A 25347-nucleotide genomic window follows, 5' to 3' on the forward strand; every position below is an offset into this window, starting at 1 on the left:
AAACACCCTTAAAGGTTCCCTGCGACAGGAATTAAGGGTGTAGTTCTTCTCTTCTGAAAGTGGGGAGTACACAGGTGTGGTCGCAAAAGTAGCAATGTCGAGTACAAAATTTTTGTAATTTATTTCCATAAAGAAGCAACATTGGCTTCAAACTAGTGCCCCGCAATGACTGTCTTTGCGATAAGAAGTGATGCTTTATCACGTGGCAGCGACAACACTGCTCGGGCGTCATGATTGGCTCATACAAGTTGGGTGTAATATTCACATGGTCTTAGCTATGCCGCAGTATCTGCATGCTAAAAATTATAACAGCACTCTTTATAGTTTCCTCACATAGAAAAAGATTCAGATTAAAAAAAAAAATCAGCAGATCCCACGTACCTTGGGAATCAGCGTTACGCGAAGAGAAGGTGATTGTGTTGTATTTTTTTTTATTGAGCGACACGTCATGAAATGACACTAAATATATGTACAATTGTTGTACTCATAGACATGTGTTGAGCAGTTGCAGATGCTTCCATAAGTAGTTGTTTGCACTTGGACAACGGTGCGAACAGGAACATAAACATTAGCGACACCAGAAGCGATAAGCTGATATGAAGAGTTGGTGCTCGCAAAGGTGGTAGTCCTGGACACTGCTACATTAATCAACTTCATCGAATGTCATCTAACTAAAACTGACAGCCCGACGTGACGGCTGTGTTGTAGGAGTACATGTGTAATGTTTATAAAATTGGATAGCATCCTCCTCTCCCCCGAAATTGACGTTTCACGAACATTACGGCCCATTTAAAAAGTAGCTCTGAGAACTGGTGTGGCTGTGTGTTAGAATACTTGATTGCCACGCAAAATGCTGGGGGTTTGATTCCTGCTGAGACCACGATATTTGTTGTATGCGTTCGATGAGTCAACACTGCCACTGGCAGCTTTTTCTTTATGCTAACATGTTATATTCGTCAAACCATCTTAAAGCCCTTACATACTAACTTTGGTTGATGCCAAGTTTAGGGGTTGATCACGAGAGCACCCAGTTGAAAGTGGGTAGATAAATCGATAGATAGATAAACATGCAGATAGATGCCAAAAGTGCTTGCAGTGCACAAAGAAATGCTTCACATTTAATATCAAATTTTTAAAACAATTGAAAAATGAGGCTAGTTGCACTGCGCAACAGTCACCATGACGTGAAGCTCTCAGTATGCCTCGAAGAGGCACAGTGATTGAAACCAGCATTCGATGTCAGTGGCTTACTAAAATGCGAAAGGGGGCAATTACTTTCTCATGGTCTGGCTGGGTTCTAAAGCTTGAAGATAAATGTCTGTTCCTTTGTGCCTATTTTGGTGGTTCATGTTGTGTTCATTTCTGTATTCAACTCTAAACAGACCACAGCACTGCAGAATGCAGGCAAAAAAATGTTGCAGGGTTTCTTTAATGCGCATCAAGTGACAACGAAGCTAAGAAAGGTATAGGAAACATCATTTATAGTCGCTCAAATGTATTGCAATTATAATACAGATGGTAGGATTTGTAGAAAAGGCAATCGGGAGAGCATCGTGCACATTACCCCAATGTTGTAGCTTCGATGCCTGCTGGCGGCAAGTTGTCTTTTTCTCCACTTTAATTTTCGTCCCATTTATATAATTACTACACCGAACCACTACAAATAGCATCCCATATACCTTCCTTGGCTTCATGAGTTGCTGGTTTTTATCAACGTTGCAAGTACTTCAGCTCTCGCAATAGTGGTTGGGATGCAGGTTTGCTGTCACTGTACAAAGTTACAAATACGATTAGATTACGACTGCAGGAAAGGGGAGAGTTAGGCTAGTTGGCTTGTGTTCATGTTGGAACCGCACAGAAGTTAATTCCTAGTGCTAACTAATGAGTACTGGGTGTTTAACTATGAAGCACACCAGCACCTCTTTTCCCAAACGCTTAATGTTTGTGCTTTAGTGTGATGCACAAACACGTAGTGGCTAGTAACTGTGAATTGAGCAAGTTGATATTGACTGATGTGGAAAAATATCGCGCTAGCAGTGAGACAAGGACAGAGGGTGAAAACACATGTTAGTGTGGCATAATGTTTTTTTTTTTTGTGTATAAACCACTTTTGTAAAACAAAACATTAGTCGATAAAGCTCTCATTCCGTGTTATTTTGTAGTTTCTCGTAGATAGCACTGGATTTGTTGCAGTTATCTATGCTTATTTTTGGGTTATGCAGGCAGTGCTTTTAAAGGTCCTGGTGCATGCAAAATGGATGAAATTGGCTTGTATGCCATGTATGTCTTGTTTATCGTGCTTTCCTCAACCTGGCCGATTCCTTTGTTGGCAACTCGTAATAGTACCTCTAGTCTTTGCTTCACATACGCTGCCCTAGCTTGTTGCATTATCATCGCTATTCTTTTTCAGCTGAATGCCCGTACTTCTCTGTGGGCTGTAAATGTGAATGCCTCAACTAAATTAGCATCTATCAGTATTGTTGCCCTAGCCCATTTTAGTGTTCGTGGGAGGGCTTTCCCGTAACCTTTGCAGGGCTCTGTTAAAGTTGTGCTTGGCATTACACAGACCAAGACACGAAAGGTAGACCACCTGAAGAGTAGATTTAAAGTGCGACACTGTCTTTTGTTTCTTGGTCTGTTTAGTGTCTACGTAGTGCAACTTTCACAAATAAAGACTAGCCCACCTTGTAGCCCTGCTCCATGACTTGTACTTTTTCATGGCGCCTAAATTAAGGGGTTAATGTAGGTAAAGTTTAGGTCGTAGGATGAATGCTGTTATGTTACGCGACAGAGAGTTTGCCTACTTGCTCAGGTCAATACTGGTCTTTAGCATTTTCGAGTGAGAAGAATTAGTTCTTAAAAAAAAAAAAGCACCTTCCTGCCCTTTACAAGAAAAGAACTCTTAAAGGGCCAGTAAACAACCCCGAGGTTCCAAAATTTTTAAAGAGAGATATATGTGCAGTTTTCTTTGGGAACATGCTGCCGCAAGAATTTTGCGAATACGTGCTATATTAAGGAAGTTACAGGGGCTAAAACATCGGTCTAAGCCAGTTTAAAATTTTCGCGCGGCAGTACCCCTCTTGTCTCTTCCATGAAGGGGAAGGCGTAGTCCATTGTCGTCACTCCACCCACTTCGGCAACGTGACATCACATCACGATTGACGTTATCGGCGAACTCGATCAGTCGCAACGCACTTCCGCTTGCTGCGAAGCATGGTTGTTTGCTTACCGTTTGCTGCACCAGCCGCGAGTCAACCGTGTAAGCGTCAGCTGCAAAGTGTCGACCACAAACGATCAGGTCCCCGACGTACCTCGCTGTATGGCCGATTCGCTTGAGCCATGCAGTGCGCAGGGCCCCATCGTGAGGCACCCGGTGCCGATGCTTCTCCGCTGCCCAGTCGCTCGATTTGCAGCCGACGACAGAGCAACGCTTTTTACCCGTGTTTGCTCATGCCAAGGGCGAAGTATATTAGTACGTGTGCACAGGCGCTGTAGTTGAGCGAGGAGTGTACACGTGTACGCGACAACTCCAAGGCTGGTTCTTTCATTGCAGTGACAAAAAACAAGGGGCAGTTTTGTAGCTGTGGTTGGGAACAGGAACTGATGTTGACTTCACTACTGTTTTTTCACCTGATTTAGACCAATTGGCAAGCTGCTTCGACGAGCTGCGTGCTACGTCACTGCAGTTGCAAGGGGGTCAGACAGGCGTAGGAAAGATGTGCAGGAATTTTTTTTCGAAACGGGGGCCTTGCGCGCCACGCAGTGGTGTAATATTCAGAAAACGTGATCGCTGCGGTCTAATTTACAAATTGCCGAGCTTGTATGGGGGGTGTAAAAAAAAAAAAAAGTCGGAGCCTGTTTACTGGCCCCTTAAAGAAAAGCTGTTGTTAAAAGAAAGTACCCTCCTTGCGATCACTCGCCAAAGTAGAATCGCTGTCATTCGCAGCAGGGGACAATGGAGAGACGCAGATCGGTCAGAGCAGTATTGTTATGCGTTCACACGGAAAGCTGTGCGCCATCTCGTCGGCTTATTCCAGAGGCAGCTTGAGGTGTTTGCTCTTCGTGAATAAACCAGGCAAGTATTATCTAAATGGCGCCGTGCTACGCCATCGCAGCTTGCCAGTGTCATCCCGCCTGTATGCTAGGTCCCAAATTTAAGCTCTGTCACGTGTCGTGACATCATCTATCAAGGCTGTTCAATACGCATCCCATAGAGAGTTCGTTGGTCTCCTTTCGGGTTGCTTACTGTGCGCTCGATAAATGTCTTATTTCGTTCTCTTTAGACTATCTTGAACCATTTTATTTACCACGCTGTTTGATGTACTTGGCATTGGCTATATCGGTTTAGTTGCCCACTTGTTACGGCAGTCGCTTAATTTTGTACGAACACTGCATTTGGTGTATTCTTGGTTAAGTTTCAGCGCCTACTAATTGTAGCTATTTTAATGCTTGGCATGCTGCTTTTAGGCTAGATCCACACATAGTTGACTACCCCCCGTGCCCCTGCCTCTTCCTACGTATGGGTGTTCGTCAGTGCAGGTGTGCGCTTGGTTTAAGTAACAGGTACAGCCAACACTTTTCCCCGATATCACATCCTAGCCCCGCTCCTGCTTTAGGTGTTGCTTTGTTTTAACATTCATACTTGTAAATTCAAAGAAAAATGAAGTGGCCTTTGTGGCAACGCTTGTAACCCGTACAAAAGTACCAGTTTGCATGTGGAATCCAATAGTGGGCATGCAATGCTTAGGATTTTTCTTTAGCCCCTTAAAGAGCAAAGTTGAGATTTTGGAGCAGCTACAAATAGTCCTGAAGTTAAGCAGAGAATCACCTTTGCTAACAATGGAGTTTTTTTTTGGGGGGGGGGGGGGGTCAGAAAGTGGTGACAATATTACGAGTGAGCCAAAAAATTCGGCACCAAAGTTCTCTACCGAAGTGCAGTGTGGCTTCACTGGAAGGTAGAGCGCACGACTGTCAAGCCGTAACAGCAGGAACAAGTGAATGGCAATACACGCTCGCTCTCCGGATTTGCCATGTCGATTAGGGCATTGTCACCAACACATGCAGTAGCCTCCGAATTCTCTTGTTTTTTTTATTTTATTTTTATTGCTCTTTCTGTCAAATAGCAAAAGTAGAAACGAAGCTATTGTCTAGCTGGTACAAAACAGACACAGAAAGGTGAATAGTAATGCTGATAACATGTGCAGCCCATAATATTAGTGATTACTGGTTGGCTTGAATCTTATCTAAGGTGTAAGTATGGTGCATTCCTCACTGAGAAATCTGGGTAATGTGAATGTATCTGCAAGTAGATTTAATTGCCTGAACCAAATGTGCTCTTATGTCCCGCTGTTCTTTTGCGTGTATTGGACGTTCGACCTTTTGCTCGGAATCGATCATTACCCGAGTCATCATCAAAATATCGATCACCGTCTTGTTAACCTCAAATGGCTACACAGCGGGCAGCAACAGGTGTCTGGGAGTTCTTTTATCACAATAGCAAAGGAAGGCGATCCGCCTTTCCTTTCATGGCAGTAGTTTCATACGATGACTTCAATCACTTTTTGCACTGCATGCTGACAGCTGACAACAGGATGAGAAACACAAGGAATGACTTTGTTTTGTGCCAGTTTACCGCTGTTGAGGGCAGTTCAATGATTGGTGGAGGTTCGCTTCTAGTGTGGCAATGCAGGGTGTGACCATGGGTCACGAGGGAAGGTTGACATCTCGCGATAAGGTCAAGGGTGCAAATTAGGACGACCTCTCTGAGACTGTACGCACCGTATAAAGGTTACTTTCCAGCGCAGTGCATCCGTAGTTCGTTTAGCTACAGGCTTCTAGATTTGTTGCTGAACGGCCATTGTGAGCAAGTATTTAAGGCTCAAGGAAGCCCGTGCTTCAAAAAGTTAGGAGAAAAAGAATCTTTGGGCGCTTTCATGGCAGAAGATCTGCAGTTAGACAAGTACAACACAGAATGTCGATCTATTTACCCTGCGCTTTGTGCTGTCGTTCTGAGCTCCGTTCCCTGGCAAGCTTTCTATCTCAATCAAATCAAGATCTTAACGGGCTTGCTCGCACAGAAGCTTGCAATACTGCATGACGATGCGTTAATTGCTGGCCCACTTGATCTCGCAATACTCGCTATGGCCGCAGGCTACGATTACCGGAATGCCGGCAGTGTTCCGACACTGCTGCTTTCAGTGACAGCCACAATGCGAGTAGCGCTCCATTTACATGGCATCCGTGGCTTTAAACCCCTTCCCCTTCATTCTTTGCGTTCCGATTATGTTGTTGCAAGTGCCCCCCTGCACATGCAACAGTGCATGTAACATGCAACATGCAGTGCAATGTATGTTGCACTGGACAATGTTATCAATTCGTGGTTTATACTAAACTTCACGGCGATGGCAAAAGCACACCTGGAGTTTCCAAGTACTAATTGCTAGCACTACACAAGCATTGGTTGTAGCTAGCAAATGGGAACATGGACTTATGAGAGCCGTGGGTGCCGCTGGTTGTTTCTGGGGTTCCAGCACGGCACATTTCGGGTAAATCGAGAGAGGTGCTGGGCACATCATGTCTTGGAACAATAGTGGCAATGTGAATGATCCTCCGAAGGAAGCTCTTCCTCGGCATTTCGGCCAGAAAGCCTGCAACGCCCATCATTCACACTAGTTCACTTGGCTTTTGGCAAGTTGCGAAACTGGTCCGAGTTTCGTTTTTGCACGAGTGTAATTCTGTAAAGTTAGCCTTCTTTTCTTGTAAACAATTAAAGGACAATTAAAGGTACCTTGCTGCATCAAGCAATGTTCATCAACACATGCATTTCTGCAGCTAAGCTCTGGTGCACTAAAAATGGCAGTGTTTAGAGGAGAGCTCTCGCATCATACATCTAGGCTTGCATCTGGCTGACGATGCATACTTCTTTTATCCATTGCACTAACCACACTGTGGTATGTACAGTTCACCTACCTGGCTTGCTCTGGTTTCGTTGCATTTGGTCATGCATTGCTTACAAAAATGAAGCCACATCTGTCAGTTGCAGCAGTGGCGTGCCCAGCTTCACAACTGGTGTGGTTTGCAGGCAAACAAGCGGTTGTGGGCCTTGGCTGTGCATGAACCTTGTATTTCAGTTAAACCTGCCTATAACAAACCTCCATATAACGAATTCCTCAATATTACGAAGTTTTTCTATTCTACGCTGTTACTCCATATAAGCGCATGTTCCTTTTTTGTTTTTTTGTGACTTCTGTGTAACAAAGTAACAGCGGAAGACAACCTTGATATAACGAATATTCCCCATGGACAGTCTTACAATTTTGGCCCGGATTGTCATTTTGGCTCGAGCATGCATTTTGGCTCGAGTAGGCGGGCAGGCAGGCCTGCACGGATTTGCCCTTCCCTTACTTGCAAACCGAAAACTAGGGGTGTGCGAATATCAAAATTTTAGAATACGAATAGAATACATATAGCTTTGAATATGAGCCTAATATCAAATAATAAAAAGGTGCAATTTCTTCCCACCAGTAATCTTTTACTCAATCATATATTTATGTTGGAAATAGTGCAATTGTTTTTATAGCCAGTTGTGCACAAAAATAAAAACATATATATGTCACCATCTGTACTTGCCAGAAAGCATAAGACTGTAATAGTTTAGCTCGTGACTTTGATGTCTTGGGTTCAATCCACACATTGAACAAACCTTTTGTATCTTTTTGTTTATGTGGTAGAACTTACAAAAAAAAAAAGCTTTTGTGTCTGCCATGATGACTAGTGAGCATGAGGCCACTGGTTTGATTGTGTAACAGTGAACATCTGTGTACTTAAGTCTATGTGATTATTAAACCAGCCTAGGTAGTCACAATTCTTCAGGTGTGGATCCAGCCACTCATTTTAGGGGGGGGGGGGGGGGGGGGGCGCTTGAAGTAACACCGGAGAGGAGGGCGTAGTCATTACTTTATTGTTTTTATTTATTTATGAAGTACTGCAGGCCATAAAAATGGCCCAAGCAGGAGTGGGAGGTGGTACAATGATAATGATATGACCAATTAATAGAGCACAAACACTCTTGTCATAGCCTAAATACTGTAAAGTGTGGTCAAAGTGGTCCCACTCATTTGTCCCGACTGGTGACAGCAGGTGGATGGCAAGCACTAAAGAGAGAGGGAGGGGGGCCGACAGGCTTTGGAAGGGGGGGCGATCGCCATTACCGCCACCCCCCCTTTGGATTTGCCACTGCAATTCATCCAGGTTCCCAAATTATTAAGTTTTAGCTCGAAAGGCCCCGATTTTACAGTTTTCTGTCTCATTTTCTCCCCTGTTTTTATTTATTTATTTACAAGATACTGCAGGCGTGGAGCCCAAGCAGGAATGGTACAGAAAGTAAGGCAAACAAGCCAAGCATCACACACATACAACAATAAGGCAACCAAGCTTATCATAACAGCAATGAATTAAGTGGGATTGCGAGAATCGCATTTGCGTGAATCGCAAAGGGAAACAACATGGCACTGAAAGTCAGCCAACAATCAGCCAACAGTCAGCCAACATGGCACCAGTCAAGCCACTTAGGGAAATGAGAGTACTTGCGGCGTTTTTTTTTTTTTTTTAAGTACACAGCAATATGCTCGTTATCCCACTTGCTTCCCTTGCCTTTCTGGAGGATTGCGCACTCGCCATTTTCCGACCAAGAATGGCGTGTTGCGCTGATAGCGGCACGATCGTGACCCGAGGTGTACCGGGCGCGCAGCGATAACGCGCGAGATAAATGATTACCGATGTGCGTTAGAAAGACGCCCCGAATACGCCGTTTTGTTTACAAAGCCACAACTCCCGGCGGCGAGGGGGGGGGGCACTATTTTGCCGCGTCGCGACCCCCTTCGTCGCACAGGCTGCCGACGGCAGTAAAATGACCTTGGCGAGATCGCAGCGATGGCGTAACGGGGGGTTGATTGCGTGTTGATTGCAAAGGTCGTTGCCGCGCGAGCGCGTACTACGAGCTTTCAAAGGCGCTGTCGGGAACGCAGCGGAACTTAATCTGACCGTCACCTTACGCGCGCCGCCGTTAGCGACGGAGAACTATGTGATGACGCCATTGTAACGTTATCGAAAGTGCATCGCCTTTTTTATGTTTGCAACTGCGCAAAAAAAAAAAAAAACACTTCAAGCTCATTCGCATGACCTTATCCGCTACCACGAAATCATTCCGAAACTATGACGAAAGTATACACGCTGAAGTAGCGGCACAGCTGACGGACGACTCGTCAGGCTATACGACATGTGCGCGTACGATAGTACGGCGATCCATTAGCGAAAACTGGCGCGAAACGCGTTACCATCGTATACGTCAAGCTCATCGCGCCCCTACCTGGTTGCGTGCAGTGCATCGCCTACTAAGCTGACGCCATCAGCGTCGCGCCCTGCAGCATATTCGCGTCCATTTGCCCTTGCGTATGGATGATTATTATTTTTTTCTTCGTGCTTGTTCAGCACGGGACCGTTTTGTCGATTCAATGTGGCTGCGGCGAGTTGCCTTCGTTTTCACGAGCGATACGCACTTGCGGTGCCGCGCACAAGCGCGCTGCAGCAGACGGCGCCGTCGGTACGCTCACAGGAGCCGTAACAGTGCCAAGCCGCTATAAGCCACACGTACTGCCGTGCAGGCAGCGCACGATTTAGATTGATTTAAGATGTTTATCGTTGGCAGGTTTGTCGCGATGACGTGCCGCCGCATTCGTCGATAGCCGTCATCACGCTCCCGTGAATTTCCCTGCAGGCACCACCGCACTCGCGCCCAAGTCGCGGCTACTTTTGCGTTTGCAGTGCCACGCTTTCAGTTAGTGTCACGTATGTGTAGCCGCGCTGCCTTAGGCGAGCGCTGTTGACCGGATAGTTTCCCGCGATTTGACGTGTTGTTCTCCGTGAGCGCGTGCATAGTTTCACGGCGTGCGCGTGGAGTGGCCCCCGACGACGTTCAGCCTCGTCGGGGGGGCCGCTTCATTTGCGTCTTAGCGTACATATCGTCATAGCTCCTCTCCATACAGATCGCTATAAACAACGGACATATTTTCCCGAGGGAGGCCTTTTGCAAAGCATCAATGACGCCATAACCGCCGTTTTGAAGTGTTTGTAAAACCTGACGAAGTTTTGTTCGACGGTCAGGAGCACTCTTCCAATCTGGCAACGCTGATCTTCGGAGGTCAACTCTTTTGATCGTCATCGTCATCAACTCGTCACTCGCTTCCGTGACTTCCGTCTAGCGAATGCCTGTCCAGCACATGACATGTATCTGGCTTCACGCCGTCAGTTTGCCGGACCGGCCGGGCCGCAGACTTCGCACATAGCCGATTAGCTCTGGCAACACGAAGGTGCGTAGAATGCAATGCAATGAATGCGATCGCGACAAATTGTTATGTTATACAAAAAGTAAGGCTGGCAGCCAACTCGTGGATTCGATATCGCGGAACGCGTTCAGAGCGCTGGTGTGGGTGAATACGGCCGCTCCAGGGAGAAGTCTCTTCGCGTTGAAAGATATTGATGCATACAGAGATATAGCACGCGCGCCAGCGATCGCGCCCTTAAAATCAAAGTTCACTGTTCCTACTTGAGCCTCCCCTTCGCGTTTTTTCATGCTCGTTCATGACAGGTGCTTTCCTTTCTGTTTGGGCATTCGGCAGCAGTTCTTACACGCCGGAGGTGTTATCGTATGATCTCACCTCGCGATACTGATAGGCCGGCTCGTTTGATCTCTGCTTCAGTAGTGCTCGCGCGCTTTTACACGCTCGTAAAAACAACGACGCGCGGGGCCATGCTATCAATTTAAATTTTTTTACAGAACCTGGCGGTGACGGCAAAAACTCGTTGAGAGAGTAATTGCTGTCGCAATAATAATGAATTTCCTTTTACTGCTAAATAAGTGTTTTGAGTGAGCTCTGCTTTCACTCTCCCCTTTGTTTAATTTGTGCATTGATTTTTCGAATATTCGTACCGAACGTGCATATAACGAAATCCTCTTTTGTAACGAATTTTTCCGAGAATTTGTCAATTTCGTTACATCCAGGTTTAACTGTACTGGCACGCTTACTCCTCTTTGAACGCCTTGAGTACTTGTGAGACACGTCTTTTACAGTTGCAGTTTTATTAGCAGCCAAGGCATATCTTCTAAAGATATATTGCATCCTGCAAGATATTGATGCTATTTGTGTTTACATAATTTGTATGCCCGTTGTACCTTTCTGTGTGGGTGAATTTCAGAACCTAGTGTATATGAACTCGAGAAGTGGTGCTGTAATGTGTCTGTTTTCTTTTTGTTATTTTGATTGCGTGTTTGCATCCGCACTTGTGCATGCTTGATACAGGCAAAACATGCCAATGTATCATTCCCATTGATCAGTGCAAATTTGAAATTCCACATTGTGCATTTGGAAAGAAGGTTCAATTTGTCACATGATGCCTATAGTGACACAGCTTGTAACCAGTGAATTGTGGTGTGACATTTTCTCTTTTGGGTGTATGCACATGTCTCGGTGTGCAGTGCTAACAAGCGCTTACCAGCCTTGTCTTGGTTTACTAGGCACTGATGTTTTGGCGCTCCACTTCCTTGTGCAGGCAACATACGCAACCTTGCCATGGAGAAAGTGGCCAACACTGTGTTCTTCCCTTGCAAGTACTCGCTGACTGGCTGCCCGGCTCTGCTGTCACACTCTGATAAGCCAGAGCACGAAGAGGCCTGCGAGTTCAGGTCAGGATAGCCCAGAGCTTCAATTGATGTACTCTCCACCTTCGATATAACGAACACAAATAAAAGAACTCATGAGTTATAAAGAAGTAAATGAAGATTAGTCTTGGAATATATATCCAATGTCAGGAATACCATATTTACTTGCGTAATGAACCCACTTTCTTTTTCATAAAAGTTGACCCCAATTCGGGGGGAGGGTTCATGACGCGGCAGACCAAAAAAGTCACGGGAGTTAAAACAGCGCAAATTTTGCGTGATGGCCTTGCTTGTTTTGGCCCGAGAAACGCGCGACAAATCTTTTTTGTAGCCAGAAGCTCTTCTTGTTTCCTCCCGTAACGAAAGCGCACAAATCGACGCCAAAGTGTCGTCCAGCCGCTCGGTTCCCAAGCTACAGCGCATGCTGTTTGTAACCCGCTGTGTAGCTAGCGTACCGGCCGAACGTGGCCTGCGCCACAGGTGTCCCCCAAAAAAAGTTTACGACAAACCCAAGAACAAAAACGCAGCGTCGGATGGCGGCACACATACATTGCGGTAGACATTGCGGGTGCACGACGCGCCGTCGTCGTGGTTGCGCTTTGCGTGGCTTTCAAGATGGCGGACGCACGGCGTGTTTCTATGTCGTGGGCCCATCATTGGGGAGGCCACGCGCTTTTTTTTCAGTTTGTTTTTGTGTTGCTGTGCTTGCGTGGCACTATCAAAAAAGAGGTTTCTTCTGCATTCGACAGATGGCGCTTTGCCGCAAAAAGCGCGACTTTCAAATTTTTATAGACGCCCTCCGCACTCGCACAACTGTTTAACATTGTTGCTAAACTATGTTTTGACTTTTGTTGCATTGTTATTTTGTGATATAATGACTCGATTTAACATTTTTTTGATTGTCAATGGCACTGGCCATCATACCGAAATAAAATGAACAGATGCATTAAAAAGTTTTTTTTTTTTCAAAAACCAGTCAATGGTACTGGCTATCATACCGAAATAAAATGAACAGATGCATTAAAAAAAGTTTTTTTTTTTTCAAGGACCAAGTTGGGGAATGTGTTCATTATGTGAGTGGGACCAATATGCGAGTAAATATGCGCTGCTTATTCGACAACTTGTACACGTGTACATTTCCGGCAACAAGCAACCATTGCTGTTTATATTTAGTTGGGTGACGGTGATTGTGTGCAACAAAACGCAAGAAATATGAGTGCACTCACATGAAGTTTTTAATGGTTTCTACACCATTCACACTTTTTTTGGCACTCTTGATGTCGAGGAAGCTGTGCAAAATTTTTTGCGAGGCTCGAGACATCAAACTCCTTCAAGGCAACGTAAAACAGAGAAAGATCGGCAACGTCTTTAAATTTTAGTTGTGTAAAGTCATTGGTGCATATTTATGTGATTTTTAACAACAAAGTTCTCGCAAGAACGAAAAAAAAATCTCTCTTCCCGGCGATTTCGTTACTGAGGGATTCGACTGTATATTCATTGATGTAGTCTGCATGTGCTTGGATGGTATGTAGGTTTTTTTTTTTTAATTTTTTTAGTAACTTGGGGCAGCCACTGTTGTGCTTCTTCTCGCAGACCAGCAATAAAAAAAACAAAAAAACTAACACATTTTAGCTGTTCATTAGACTTTCTTCATTACTGCAGTGCAATTAACCCAACTAGTAGCAGCCAGTCACGTCTGCAAACAGTGTGTTCAAGGGCCGTTTGATTGCAATATGACATGGAAAACGTGTGATCGGCTCTCTTGACATAAACACTTACGATAGACAAGTCCCAGCTTGTGCTACTAGAACCTAGTCTCCACTTGAAGGATCGCAGGCGTTTCCAGCAGCTAGGTGAATTCGCAGCACTAGGGAGCATGGACTCGTGGATTATGAAAAGGATCTACACTCAAACCTTGTTATGACAAAGTTGTATCATGCACGCAAATCACTTCATTATATCCTAAAATTCATTATGAAAGTATATTTCTAACACTACCACAGTTGCTAGACTATTCTCCATTGTCCATGTGGGTTTGTTATATCGAAGTTTCAGTGCATGTCAAGAGGCACAAGCTGAAGCGGCTAGCCGCACTACATGTAGCCTCGCACCCTCTTCCTTCATAGGAAGAGGGTACACTGCAACTTATACGTGTGGTTAGGGCTCAATAAGAGACTCTTCCCCATGTGAAAGCATGTCCCTCTAATGTCTACTTTTACTCTTCTTGTGGCATGCAGGCCGTATCTGTGCCCTTGTCCCGGAGCGTCGTGCAAGTGGCAAGGCTCTCTCGACCAAGTGATGGCTCACCTTGTCCACTCCCACAAGTCCATCACGACACTCCAAGGTGGGTCCACCAGAAACGGCACTCGCAGAATTTCAACTTTACTAATGTCACATGCACCACATTCTTTGTCACGTGATTGGGCTTAATCAGCAAAGACTCGCTCCTGCTTGGCAAAGGCCGAGTCACGTTGTTTGGAAAACTTTCGAGATAGCTTAAGACTCTTATGATAAGGTGGCGTGCATAGTGCGACAAGTCAAGTTCGTTTAAGGGGAGACGCGGGTCGAAAAGTCGCGGTTTTCCGGAAAATTTTCGCTTTTTTTTTTCCGGCTGTATTGGCATCCTTGGACTATAATCTATTACTTCTGAAAATATCAAGCTGAAATTCGCACGAGAAATTATAAAAAAATGCTTCCAAGTGGGCAGCGGTGACGCGAGAAATGCGCGAAAGTCGCAAAAAACGGCGAAGTTCGCGTCGTCCTGTCGCGAAAACGACGCGTTGGCCGCCATTTGCAATCGTGCACGCATGCTGCGAAGGCCGTATCCTTCATAATCCACTAGTAGCCAGTCTCGTGCCTTCACGCAGAATAAACAAAAAACGAGAAAAACAACGCGTACGTCACGCGTTTTGAATATCGCGGCACACAGCGCGAGGCCGCCATTGGACGGCGGTGTGCTCCACGCTCCTCCCCCTCCTATCTCTCCGGCAAAAGAGCGAAGCCTCGGACGTCGCGATCGAGTTTTTCTGCGTTTCTCTGCATTTTTGCGTCATGGCAAGCCCGAAGTGCAGTTCAGATAATCGAAAGTTCAGAACTCGCCACAAGTATCGAGGGAAACGGCGTCGGACGCTTCGCAAAGCGACAGCGAACGACGATGTCGCCCCCGACCAATGCCCCGACGCTCCGACTTCGGATAGGCCTAACACCGTCACCGAACCCTGCGACAGTGGTTGTGAAATAGCCGCTGCCGTGCAATTCGTCAGTGCATCCCAAAGGAAGATTGGATTCTTCGAGAGTGAACGTAGACCGGTAGATGCTGCTACTGCGAACATGCTGCTTTGCGAAATCGATGCGCTGACGGCACTTGTGGCGGGTGCGCAATGCCCAACCTGCCGCGAACGGAAGCTCGGCGTGCGAGAGGCAGCTGGAAAGCGCAAAGGACTTTCGGCATTCCTCGAACTGTGCTGTCAAAATTCTGATTGCCCTGAATCTGCACTTTCGTTCACGCACACGTCGAGACGTACTGCTTTGGCCGGGGACCAAGGAACGAGCGCTCGTTTTGACAGCGGCAGCTCGCGTGACAGCTTTGCTGTAAACGTGAAGGCAGTTCTGGCAGCACGCGCTATAGGCGCAGGCCACGACCAACTTTCACGATTTTGTGCGATTCTCGATCTTCCGAGCCCGATGCATCACAAGACATTCAACGGCATTTGCAAGAAGCTCCATGGTGCGGCGATGACGGCAGTGAGCAAAAACTTGCACCAGGCACGAAACATCGCGAAGGACGCAGTCGGCGGCAGAGATGTGCCAGTCATGTTTGATGGCACCTGGCAGAAAAGAGGTCATAAAAGCCACAATGGAGTGGGCACAGTCGTGTCCCTGGACACGGGGCTCTGCCTCGATTTTGAAGTTCTTTCGAACTACTGCCATGCTTGCAGTATACACAGGGACCTTGGGGAGGATGAAGAGATATGGCGAGCTTTTCATCTTCCAGTTTGCCAAAAAAACACTGACTGCTCATCCCATGCAATGGAACCTGCGGCAGCTGTCAATATATGGCAGAGGACCTTGTCTTATGAAACTCCACTGCGATTCACCAGCTTCCTAAGTGATGGTGACAGCAAGGCCTACACTGCAGTCTGCGAGGCAAATGTATACTGTGACACCCCCATTGACAAAGAAGAGTGCACGAACCACGTTGCAAAGCGCTTGGGAACTGCCCTACGGAAATTGGCAACGCCACTGCCACGAGGCGAAAAACTGAAAGATGCGACAATAATAAAACTACAAACATATTACAAGATCGCCATCACGAGCAACAAGGACAGTGTCCGAAATATGTACACTGCCATATGGGCATCGTATTTTCATTGCTGCTCCAGTGATGGTGCCAGTAGCCACAACTTTTGCCCCGCGGGACCAAATTCGTGGTGCAAGCACAAGCGTGCGGAAGCACTGGGGGAGCCTGCACCACGCCACACCCCACTGTTGACGAAGGCTCAAGGATTGGCAATTATGCCTATCTACAAGCGCCTTACAGAGGAGAAACTCCTTATTCGGTGCCTTCATGGCAAGACACAGAATGCAGCCGAATCGCTGAACAGCAAGATATGGCTGCTATGTCCAAAAACAAAGTTCGCCTCCAGGACAACTGTGGAGACAGCCACCGCTCTTGCTGTACTCTGGTACAACAAAGGCCACAGGGGCTTTGAAGAAGTGCTCGAAGGCATTGGAATTCTCCCCTCACAAGATCTGGCCACACATGGTGACCACTGTGACGTCATGCGCATCAGGAAGATGAACCTGAAGCAAACTGCAGAAGCGAGGGCACACCGTCGCAACACAGCGAAGAGAGCTCGTGTTGAGGACACTGACCGCAAGAGCCGTGAAGGACCAAGCTATGGTGCAGGGGACTTCTAGACACTTGCAGTGCATTCAAGGCAAGGTACTTTTCATTGTGCCCCAATTTGATGCAAAAAGAATGATTTCCTAATAAATGCCAACTTTGCGAACTTTCAAACTTGTTTTTCTCATTTTCATTTTTTCTGACAGTTTCACGTTTTCCGGGCAGCCTTTTAGAAACTTATATTCATTGTATAGTAACGAAACTTGGCACACATATTCTTCAACACATGCAGAATGCAAATATCTACTCTAAATTGCAATGCCTACCAGCATTAGTTGTGAAAATATTAGCTTATTGTTTCAAGGGAGATTGAAAATAATAAGTCATTCAATACAACTTTTTTTTTCTTGGTTCCAATATTTCTGTGACATATCTATATAGATATTTGCACTTTTCAATCTACCAAGAGTCAAATAAGATCAGACACAGGGCTTTTACTGAAAGTTTAGTACATAAAAGAGTGCCCGCAAAAAATGTAACTTTTTGCTATTGTTTATGGCATAACTCAATAATTATAGCAGCTACACAAAAAATGATTGCATATTTGAAATCTGCATGAAAAACTATACTAATAACAAACTTTTCAAGTCTCTATTACTAGAAATAAAAAAAAAACTTTTTCGAGGAGCGTCTCCCCTTAAGGGGGGATGCTACACCTTCCAAAAACTCTTTTATTTTTGCGAGTACCTCAGTCAAATCTGGAGAGCCTATGTAGATTTTACTGCTGATTTCAAAAATCTAATTCTTTTTTTGCTGTGACAATTAGTTTTAAAGATATAATGAACTGCGACTTTTTCAATTAAGGCCTAATTAGCTAATTAACTGTAACTTGGATATTGATGTGCAACCTATAGAACCAATTCGGTATGTTCACAGTGTGCAATAAAGTATAAATCATTGTTCTGGGCTATTTCGAAGCAAAGTTGTGGGATGTTGAATATGACATGAAAAATTTCCCCATCTACACTTGAAACAAAAGATCCATTTAGAGAATTTTCTCCAAAAATTATTACAATAAAACTTACTTTACGACACATCCCCTGCATTTATCTTCGAAACAAAAAAGAAATCGTAATGATAACCCAGATAGAACAAGAGATATTGCTCCGGCATAATGGGAAGCACATGAAAATTGTCGTTTTGAGAAATCGAGAAAAAACGTGGGCACACATTTTTATTGCAGAAGATGCAACAAGACAACCTCAAAACGCACCAGAAGCATAGTCTGAATGCATTCTGTGCTCATGCCTCCTCTTCACTAGCTTCCGGAGTTCCAATGAGACTGTTCTTTTCTTGTTGGAGACAATGCTGCGACGGTGGTCTTTTTCTCTCGCTCTCCTGGCACCAGTACTTGTCGCATTCATGTCCATTTCACCTAAGATTGCCGTTGCAGAATTCAAATTGCCCGTGTTGAAGCGCAGCACTGCTTCTGCAACAGCTGCTTCAACAGCGAACAGGGACGCATGGTGCTCCTTGGGGGCCAAACTCCAGATTACCGAATGTAGGCTCTCGTTGGAGTTCTGCGTTTTGCCGCGTTCGCACCTCTGAAGCAGGGCTCTTTCCGAAAGCCGGGTATAAACCGGTAGTAATGCCTCTGCCACGTCTTTCGGTAGATTGTAGGCATGCCTGGGGTCGGGCTCACCCTTTGCTTTTGCGGCATTGTGCCGACACCATGAAGTTTCACCAGCTGGGCACAGACTGTGGTCCGAGCATTCATCAGTGGAGGTGACGTGGCGGTATGTGGCCATCACAGCCTTTTGCATCTCGCCCACGTCACCTTCATGCGATTTCAGAGCCCGGCCATAATATGTGCTCAGCCTGGTGATCAGCTCACCTGTGAGCCTGCCTTTCCCACCAAGGCCTCTTTTCCCATCGCACTTTTGTTTCTGCACCAGGTTTCTCAATGCGGTGCCCATCCGTTTCTGTACATGATTAATACAGTCTTCCTTCTGCACGTCAATGTAACCATACACCTTGGCGTCTTGTATGGCGCAAAATGTCCTAGAGTCTCCATCAGACAGCATAGTTGTGTAGCGCAGGCCATGGCGTTCAAGCGACCTCTGAAATAGAATTAGAGCCGCCTCCACTTCCATTTGCCCCGCTTTGCTGTTCGTATTTTTTTGCCATTTGTGGTTAGCCTTCCATTCTTGATAGCCCTCACTACTAGGCTTTGGGCCCACCTCGCAGCCTAGGCAAAAGTTGGAAAGAACGACGTAGTCCAACACGTAGCCACTAAATAATTCGATAACTGTGCCCACGCCGATGTGGGAAGAATGGCCTCGCGTCTTCCACGTGCCGTCGTAGCTAACGGCAATATTGCCCCGGTGGCCGAAGCACAAGTCATCATAAATTGTTCTAACCTTTTCCGCACATTCGCTCATAGCGGACTCAGCCGCTCGCGTTGCAGCGGGTGCCAGCGTGTTCTTCAAATGCCGCTGAAACGTCTTGTGGTGCATACCGCGGTGTGAGATGCCCATTGTTGCGAAAATATCGTTCATTTTCGTTTGGCCGTTGCCGGTAGCCACCATCGCCCTCGAAGCGAGAAGATTTACTTCAAACGGATTGCACGTTTTCGTGCCGTTCGCGCGGGGCGAAGTCCATTCATTCGCGATCTCGCCGCACCTTTCACACTGCACTAGCACTTTCACGGCAAGTCCGTAGTCCCGATCCCCTCTGACGATCGTAGCCGGTCCGTGGCAGGCTTTGCAACACAAGGCACCCATTATCGCGTTAGGATATCTAGATGCATAAGCAGATAAGGAGCAGCGTGGTCCGAGTCCTGTGCGGTTGCCTCGCTACAACTCGCGGTGAAAAAGTCAATTTTCCGTGCAGTTGCTGGCGCCGATGAAAGCCGGTCGAGCGTCGCTTTCTCCCGGGCATGATTTTCTTCAACTTCGGCATTTGTCACCACCTTGGCGTTGATTCGTAGTCGTCCGGAGTTCGCTTCACCGTCATCGTCGTCGGAGGCAACGCGCTCGGTCGCACCATCGCTGAACGGCCTTTGCGTTTCCTGCGACCAAATGCGTGCACGATCCGATACTTTTTTGCGTTTCCAGGCATGGCGATACGATCAGAAGCTTCAGAGTGCTCTGCCGATTTCGAGGCGTCACAGCGGTAACCCTTTCAAAATGGCGTCGGGTCGCGTATGCAGGCGCAAGCCGCGAGCTTCCAGCCAACCGGAAAGCGCCATTTCAGTCACGTGCGCCGTTTAGCCAATGGCAGTGAGCGCGGCTCTTCGTCTTTGAGGCCCCGTTTTTCGAGCCGGGGAAACGCTCAATGTTGCTTACTGAATAAAAAAAACAGCTGAAAACGCGTTCTTTCAAACAAGACCAAAATGGCGCCGATCGAGCGCGTAGTTCCCGCGTATCGTAGAGCCGAAACCTGCGCTATTCGCCCTGAATTTAAAGGGCAGGACGCCCGTTTTCGGTTTTTTAAAGTTGAATAACGATAAAAGTTGATGGTATTCGGCTATGAAATTTTGTAAATAGGTGCGCAATGATGTCGGGAACGCGAAAAGAAGGTCCGTGAAAACTCGATTTTTTGGCTGATTTTCGGTCCCGAAGTGCCGCGTCCCCCCTTAAAGAGAGATGCGGGTCGAAAAACTCGAGTTTTTTTCAAAATTACAGATTTTTTTATTTTCGTCTGTTTTGATAAAATTAGTACCTCTACTGTTATAAAATAAATAATACAGGTCGAGACTTAACTGGAAATGCTTTAAAATTTCATCTAAAGAGCACAAGGTGCCTGTTAAAAGGTCGAAAGTGTGTGGTCTTCGAGCACCTTGCCGCCGATAATGCGCTGCCACTAGCCATTGTTGATAGCATGAGTCGAAAAGTCGAGCCTCACTCTTCAACTAACAACAGTTTCTCTCGCTGATGCAGCGCAAGAAATAACAATAATCACTCTTCTGCGCGTTTTTCAAGCGCCGCGACTGGCTTATCACATGGTACGAATCGGGGACCGCCATTGGCCGCTGCGCGCCTGTATGTGCTGTGAAACCTATTTGCGGGGTCCATGTCTTGTCGAGCAGCGCGACTGAACAATGCTTTTTTCGTGTAATTATCTCCTTTATGAATGAAAAAAGGCATTGCTCGCAAGTGAAAGCCGTTGTGCGGCGCGCTGTCTAGGAATAGGCTACGAGAAGCTGGTCCGATTTGCGGCAGTTGTGGGCTTGCAAAAGCCAATGCATCAAAGTCATTCACACCCGTCAGCTGGGAAGTTCGTGATGCGGCAATGGATGACGTCAGCGCCAATCTTGAGAGGTCGAAAGAGCTCGTAGTGAGAGAACTTAGCAGGGACGACATTGCCATTATGTACACAAACATGGCTGCAAAATGGCATGACACTGGACTTAGTTTGGATTTCGCAGTCCTGTCGAACTTTTTCCTAGCTTGCAGTTGGCACAAGGCTCTACCAGATAGAGCGGAAGTTTGGCAAGCTTTTCATGGCCCTGTCTGTGAGCGAACTGTCTGTGGAAGTCTGCTCGAAAACACCGAGAGGGACAAACTCATGGTGCTGGGTATTTTGGTCGCAGTGGCCACTACATGAAGGATTGTTCTTTTTGGTGTGCAAATTTCATCTGATTTAATAATATCTTTCAAAACTCAATTTTAACTTTAAAACTCGTTTTTCTCAAAACACAAATTTTGCCATTTTTTCCAATGTGCCCCTCCTTTTTCGAGCACTTCTAGTGCTCGGATCTGCATGAAATTTTGCCAAAAGTTTTTCCAAAGTATGACAAATGCAATTATCTAGTTTAAATTTCAATATTTTATTGTATAATAAAAAAAATTGTATGTATACCTTTACTAGGGTAGGTGAAATATGGACTTTTTATGTCTGTTATTTTTCTCGCATTCTAGATATTTTGTATGTGCATCCTAATTAGTTATTTGCACTCTACACTTTATTTGAAGCATTATGAACTATGAATGGTAAACAATTACAGAATTTTAGGGATGAAAAGGGGGGGGGGGGCAAAAGGGCTGTTTTCACTTTGTCATGTTGCAGAGCTAAAAGTGTGTAACTTGCAAGACAACTAATTATATAATTGAAATCAGCATAAAAAGTTCCATAAACAGCTCTCGTTTCATTGCTCTAGGGTGAATATTAAAGAAAAAGTGTCTTCGAGTAGCATCTCCCCTCAATGCTGAAATTTTATGTCCATGTATGAAGGACAATGCATTGTGCAAATGATGAGATTTGTTGACGCCCAATGTCCGTGCTTGCCGCCACTATTTCATTACGAGTGTTACTTGCCTGTACAGTGATTGTACTTGATTTTCTGAATACAATTTCGCCCTAAAGTAAGTTTAGTCGTTAAAAGCCTGACTTGCGCCTTTTTAGCCGTCAGAACTACGGGAAAATACCATCGCAGTTGATTGACATTTTTCGTACATCCCGACTGCTTATGAGACTATTATCGTGCTTGAACTAGGCCGCTAATCTAAACAATTTTTGGCATGGCCGATTCAGTTTCTTGGAATATACTTAAACTTCATTACACTCAAACCTTGTTGTAACGAAGTTGATAGGGAGCCACAATTATTTCAATATTCATTACTTTGTTAAATCGGTTATAACAGTTTGTAGCAATGTATGCTCAGATGGGCACACACCTATAAGCATGCAAAGAAGGAAACCGCCTCGCAGCCTGATGTACCGCTACGCGACCACGAGTGCAACGGTAAATAAACACAGTCGAATCTCAATAATTTGAACACGCTTAATTCGAACTTCCTGTTAATTCGAACTCACGCTGAAGTCCCGTCAAAGCTATGTGTATTCCAATCATCGAAAACGCCCTGTAATTTGAATGCGCAAGCACTTGCGACAGTTAGTTCGAACATACCGCGCTCCGGAAATGCTCCCAGCACCATGCCCAACCCGTTGCGACACCTCTCAATTTAACGTTGTTTCGATCATCAACGGGACTGTCTATCATACCGAAATAAAATGAAAAGAAGCTCTAAATAAAGTGTTTTTTTTTTTCAAGGACCAAGGTGGGGGATGTGTTCGTGCTCAATGCTGCACGCGAAGAAGGAAAAGAATAAAAGGAAAGAAAAGACTGTGGCGGATTGTTTGCTCTCTCTCAAATGCCGATCTGCGACGCGCCTGTGCCACGCTTCTCCCTTTTTCGTTTCGTAGAGACCCTTCTCCTTTCAAGGCCGCGCACGGAGAGAGGAAAAAAAAAAAAGAAGCTCGTCTTTAAGGCAAGGAGAGGGAGATCGCTTTGCACTAATAGCTACTTTTGTGAAGGTAAAGCTGTCAAGTGGCTGAAAAGCAACCACAGCACTCTGATGGCATATTTGTAACTATATTAAAAAGCTGCAAATGCATCTTTTTTTTTTTTTTCATCCTAATGCCTTTTACTCGAGCCATTCGAATGTAGTGTTTTTTTGCATGTACTTCTCGAGTACGAATGACTTTCATTTGTATTGCAAGTAACTACAGTCACCGATAGATTTGTCGAACTCAGAAAATTCGGACTTCGCAAATGTGCCATCCAGTTCTTATTGCACTAATGCATTTCCGCCACCGCTTTTTCGGACTAAATCGTTTGTTTTGAGCTATGCCGCGCGATATAGTGGCTAGAGGGGGAGGTGGCGCGAGCAGCACTGTGGTGGCAGAGAGAGTTCTCCCTTGCTTCATAAAACAGCCGCAAACACCCTGCGGCGCTGCGGCAGGCAGTTTGGTGGTCCCTGCGCTTGCTCACGTGCTTATTTTGTGTTGTGCCGGGCATCGTCGTGTGTCTTTTGGGCATTCTCCGCGGCGTTTTACAAGATTGCGCTGTTTGACCGTGCAAGTTTGGGTGCTTTACTGCTAGCAGCATGGACTCGAGCCTAAAAAAAAAGACGCAGACACACTGCTTCGCACTTGGCTGTGAGTCTAGGTGCGTCTCGTAGAGATCTGGCAAACGTGTGTCGTTTTCCGAGCCAAAAGAGCCTGAACCTATAAAAACACGACAGCCTGCAGCAACACATTTAGATCAAGTTCTCGACACAAGCTCAAGAATTTGCAAGCTGTATTTTGATTAGCAGTATTTTGTGCGATCGTTAACGCACCCGAGAACGATTCCTCCCGATCAACCTGTACCAACAAGCGATGCGATTCCGACTGTGTTCGCTAACCTCCCCCAGTATCGGTCAAAGAATGAAAACTGCTTCAAAAAAAAAAAAAGGTTGGGTCCTCATTCAAGCAGTCGATAGACGAGGCCTTTTATACCGATCAGAGAAACTAAATGTGCTCGTGGCACCAATTACACACTGCTGTTGTTTACACACTGCTGTAGGCAACACTTGCACACTGCTGTGATAGCCTTATTGAGTTGAAGTCATTCCTTCAGCTCGCAAAGCTGATTGGGTGTACCTAGCACTACGTAATTCTCGCCAAGATAATATATAGGCTTCCTTTCCTAATGAAGAGCGAGCACTCTTTGCAAAGGCAAAAACAGAAGAGAATGAAATTAAACGAAAAGCAGAAGAAAATGAAATTGTTGAAATTGGGATGTGTATTGTAATAAAGTGTAGTGTTCCCATTCTGAATTTCTTTCAGCAAAAAAATTTTACATCACTTCCGCAGCACGCTGGTTGTGTTTGTAGATAGTAGTGATACACTGCGAAACGACTGGTCCGGGTTTCGATGTCACATGTTCCGCATGCATTGTCCTAGCGTCTTAATAAATCTAATAATTACTTGCTTTCTCTTCTTTTGCAAGATACATCACATTATCTGCATTTTTATTCTGTTACTGGTACACTATTGAAGGTAAAGATACTGCGATTCGCAATGAAACTGCGCTGATATTTTTATTTTATTGTATGTTTTGTTTGCAACATCTCAATATGCTCTGTTTTTTGTATTGTTTTATTTGTGTATGTGGAATGCGTTTTCGTGCTGCTTCTTGACTTCGTGCATGTTTCTGGATTTAAATATGTTCTTGTAAATTAGTCTTGTGGACAAAATAAATATTTATTATTGAAGTCTGCCTGTAGCAAATGAAAGTGATGCCGTGTTAACACAAGCACCGACAGTATATTTTTACATCAGCCCAGCTATATTTTAGCAAATGCAGGTGCTATGAACTTCAGTCGCACATCACACACTAGGACGACAGGTTACCGTTTTCAAAAAGCGATCCCGCTTAGCCAAAAGGAAGTGCAGTGAAATGAAGTGCTATAACATTACACAGACGCATCGAAACATAAGTATGAGATACTTGCACCGCATCAGCATGGTTCAGAAAGTTAAATGTATTAACGTGCTCATACCAAAACGAGCAGCCAATAACGCAATTGAGCACCGTGTCCGCAGTATATGGAAAGCCGCAGCTACCGCGGTGAACAGGCATCTTACTGCGAACCGCAGCGCCGCCACTGTGTGTCATGAAACAGCGGATCACCTTTTGCGCTACGCTCGCGTTACCTCTCCCTCTAGCTACCATGCGGTCGATTGTAAAAGCCGCCATGTTGGATTTTTTGTCTAAGGTTTGGCTTGCAGTGGCTGTTTGTGTGGCCTCCAAGATTGGAAGCGCGCACAATCTTCCAGTTTGGGAGGCCCTGTCTGATCTGCCTTGGCTAGCAAAATGGCAAAACTTTTCATTTTCAGTCAGCCTTATCGTCGTTATCTGTATTACACCAGTATGTTCGTTTTCTTTTCTGGACATTTGCCTTTCCCATTGTCATTGCACACGTGTTAATAGTGTGCCAAGTGCGTTTGAGCCATG

General features: G+C 45.6%; 1 protein-coding gene across 3 annotated transcripts in view; it reads left to right on the forward strand.

Annotated features, from left to right (window-relative positions):
- Nucleotides 1–25347, forward strand: part of LOC119180835 (E3 ubiquitin-protein ligase Siah1) — a 35112-nt gene that overhangs the window by 5682 nt on the left and 4083 nt on the right. For all 3 annotated transcript variants that reach the window (XM_037431973.2, XM_037431972.2, XM_075875631.1), the window contains exons 3-4: nt 11608–11740; nt 13954–14060. In XM_037431973.2, coding sequence (XP_037287870.2) covers nt 11608–11740; nt 13954–14060 — 240 coding nt within the window. The remainder of the gene's footprint in view (nt 1–11607; nt 11741–13953; nt 14061–25347) is intronic.

Source organism: Rhipicephalus microplus, chromosome 10, assembly GCF_043290135.1.
Source record: "Rhipicephalus microplus isolate Deutch F79 chromosome 10, USDA_Rmic, whole genome shotgun sequence".
NCBI classification, from domain to species: Eukaryota; Metazoa; Arthropoda; class Arachnida; order Ixodida; family Ixodidae; genus Rhipicephalus; species Rhipicephalus microplus.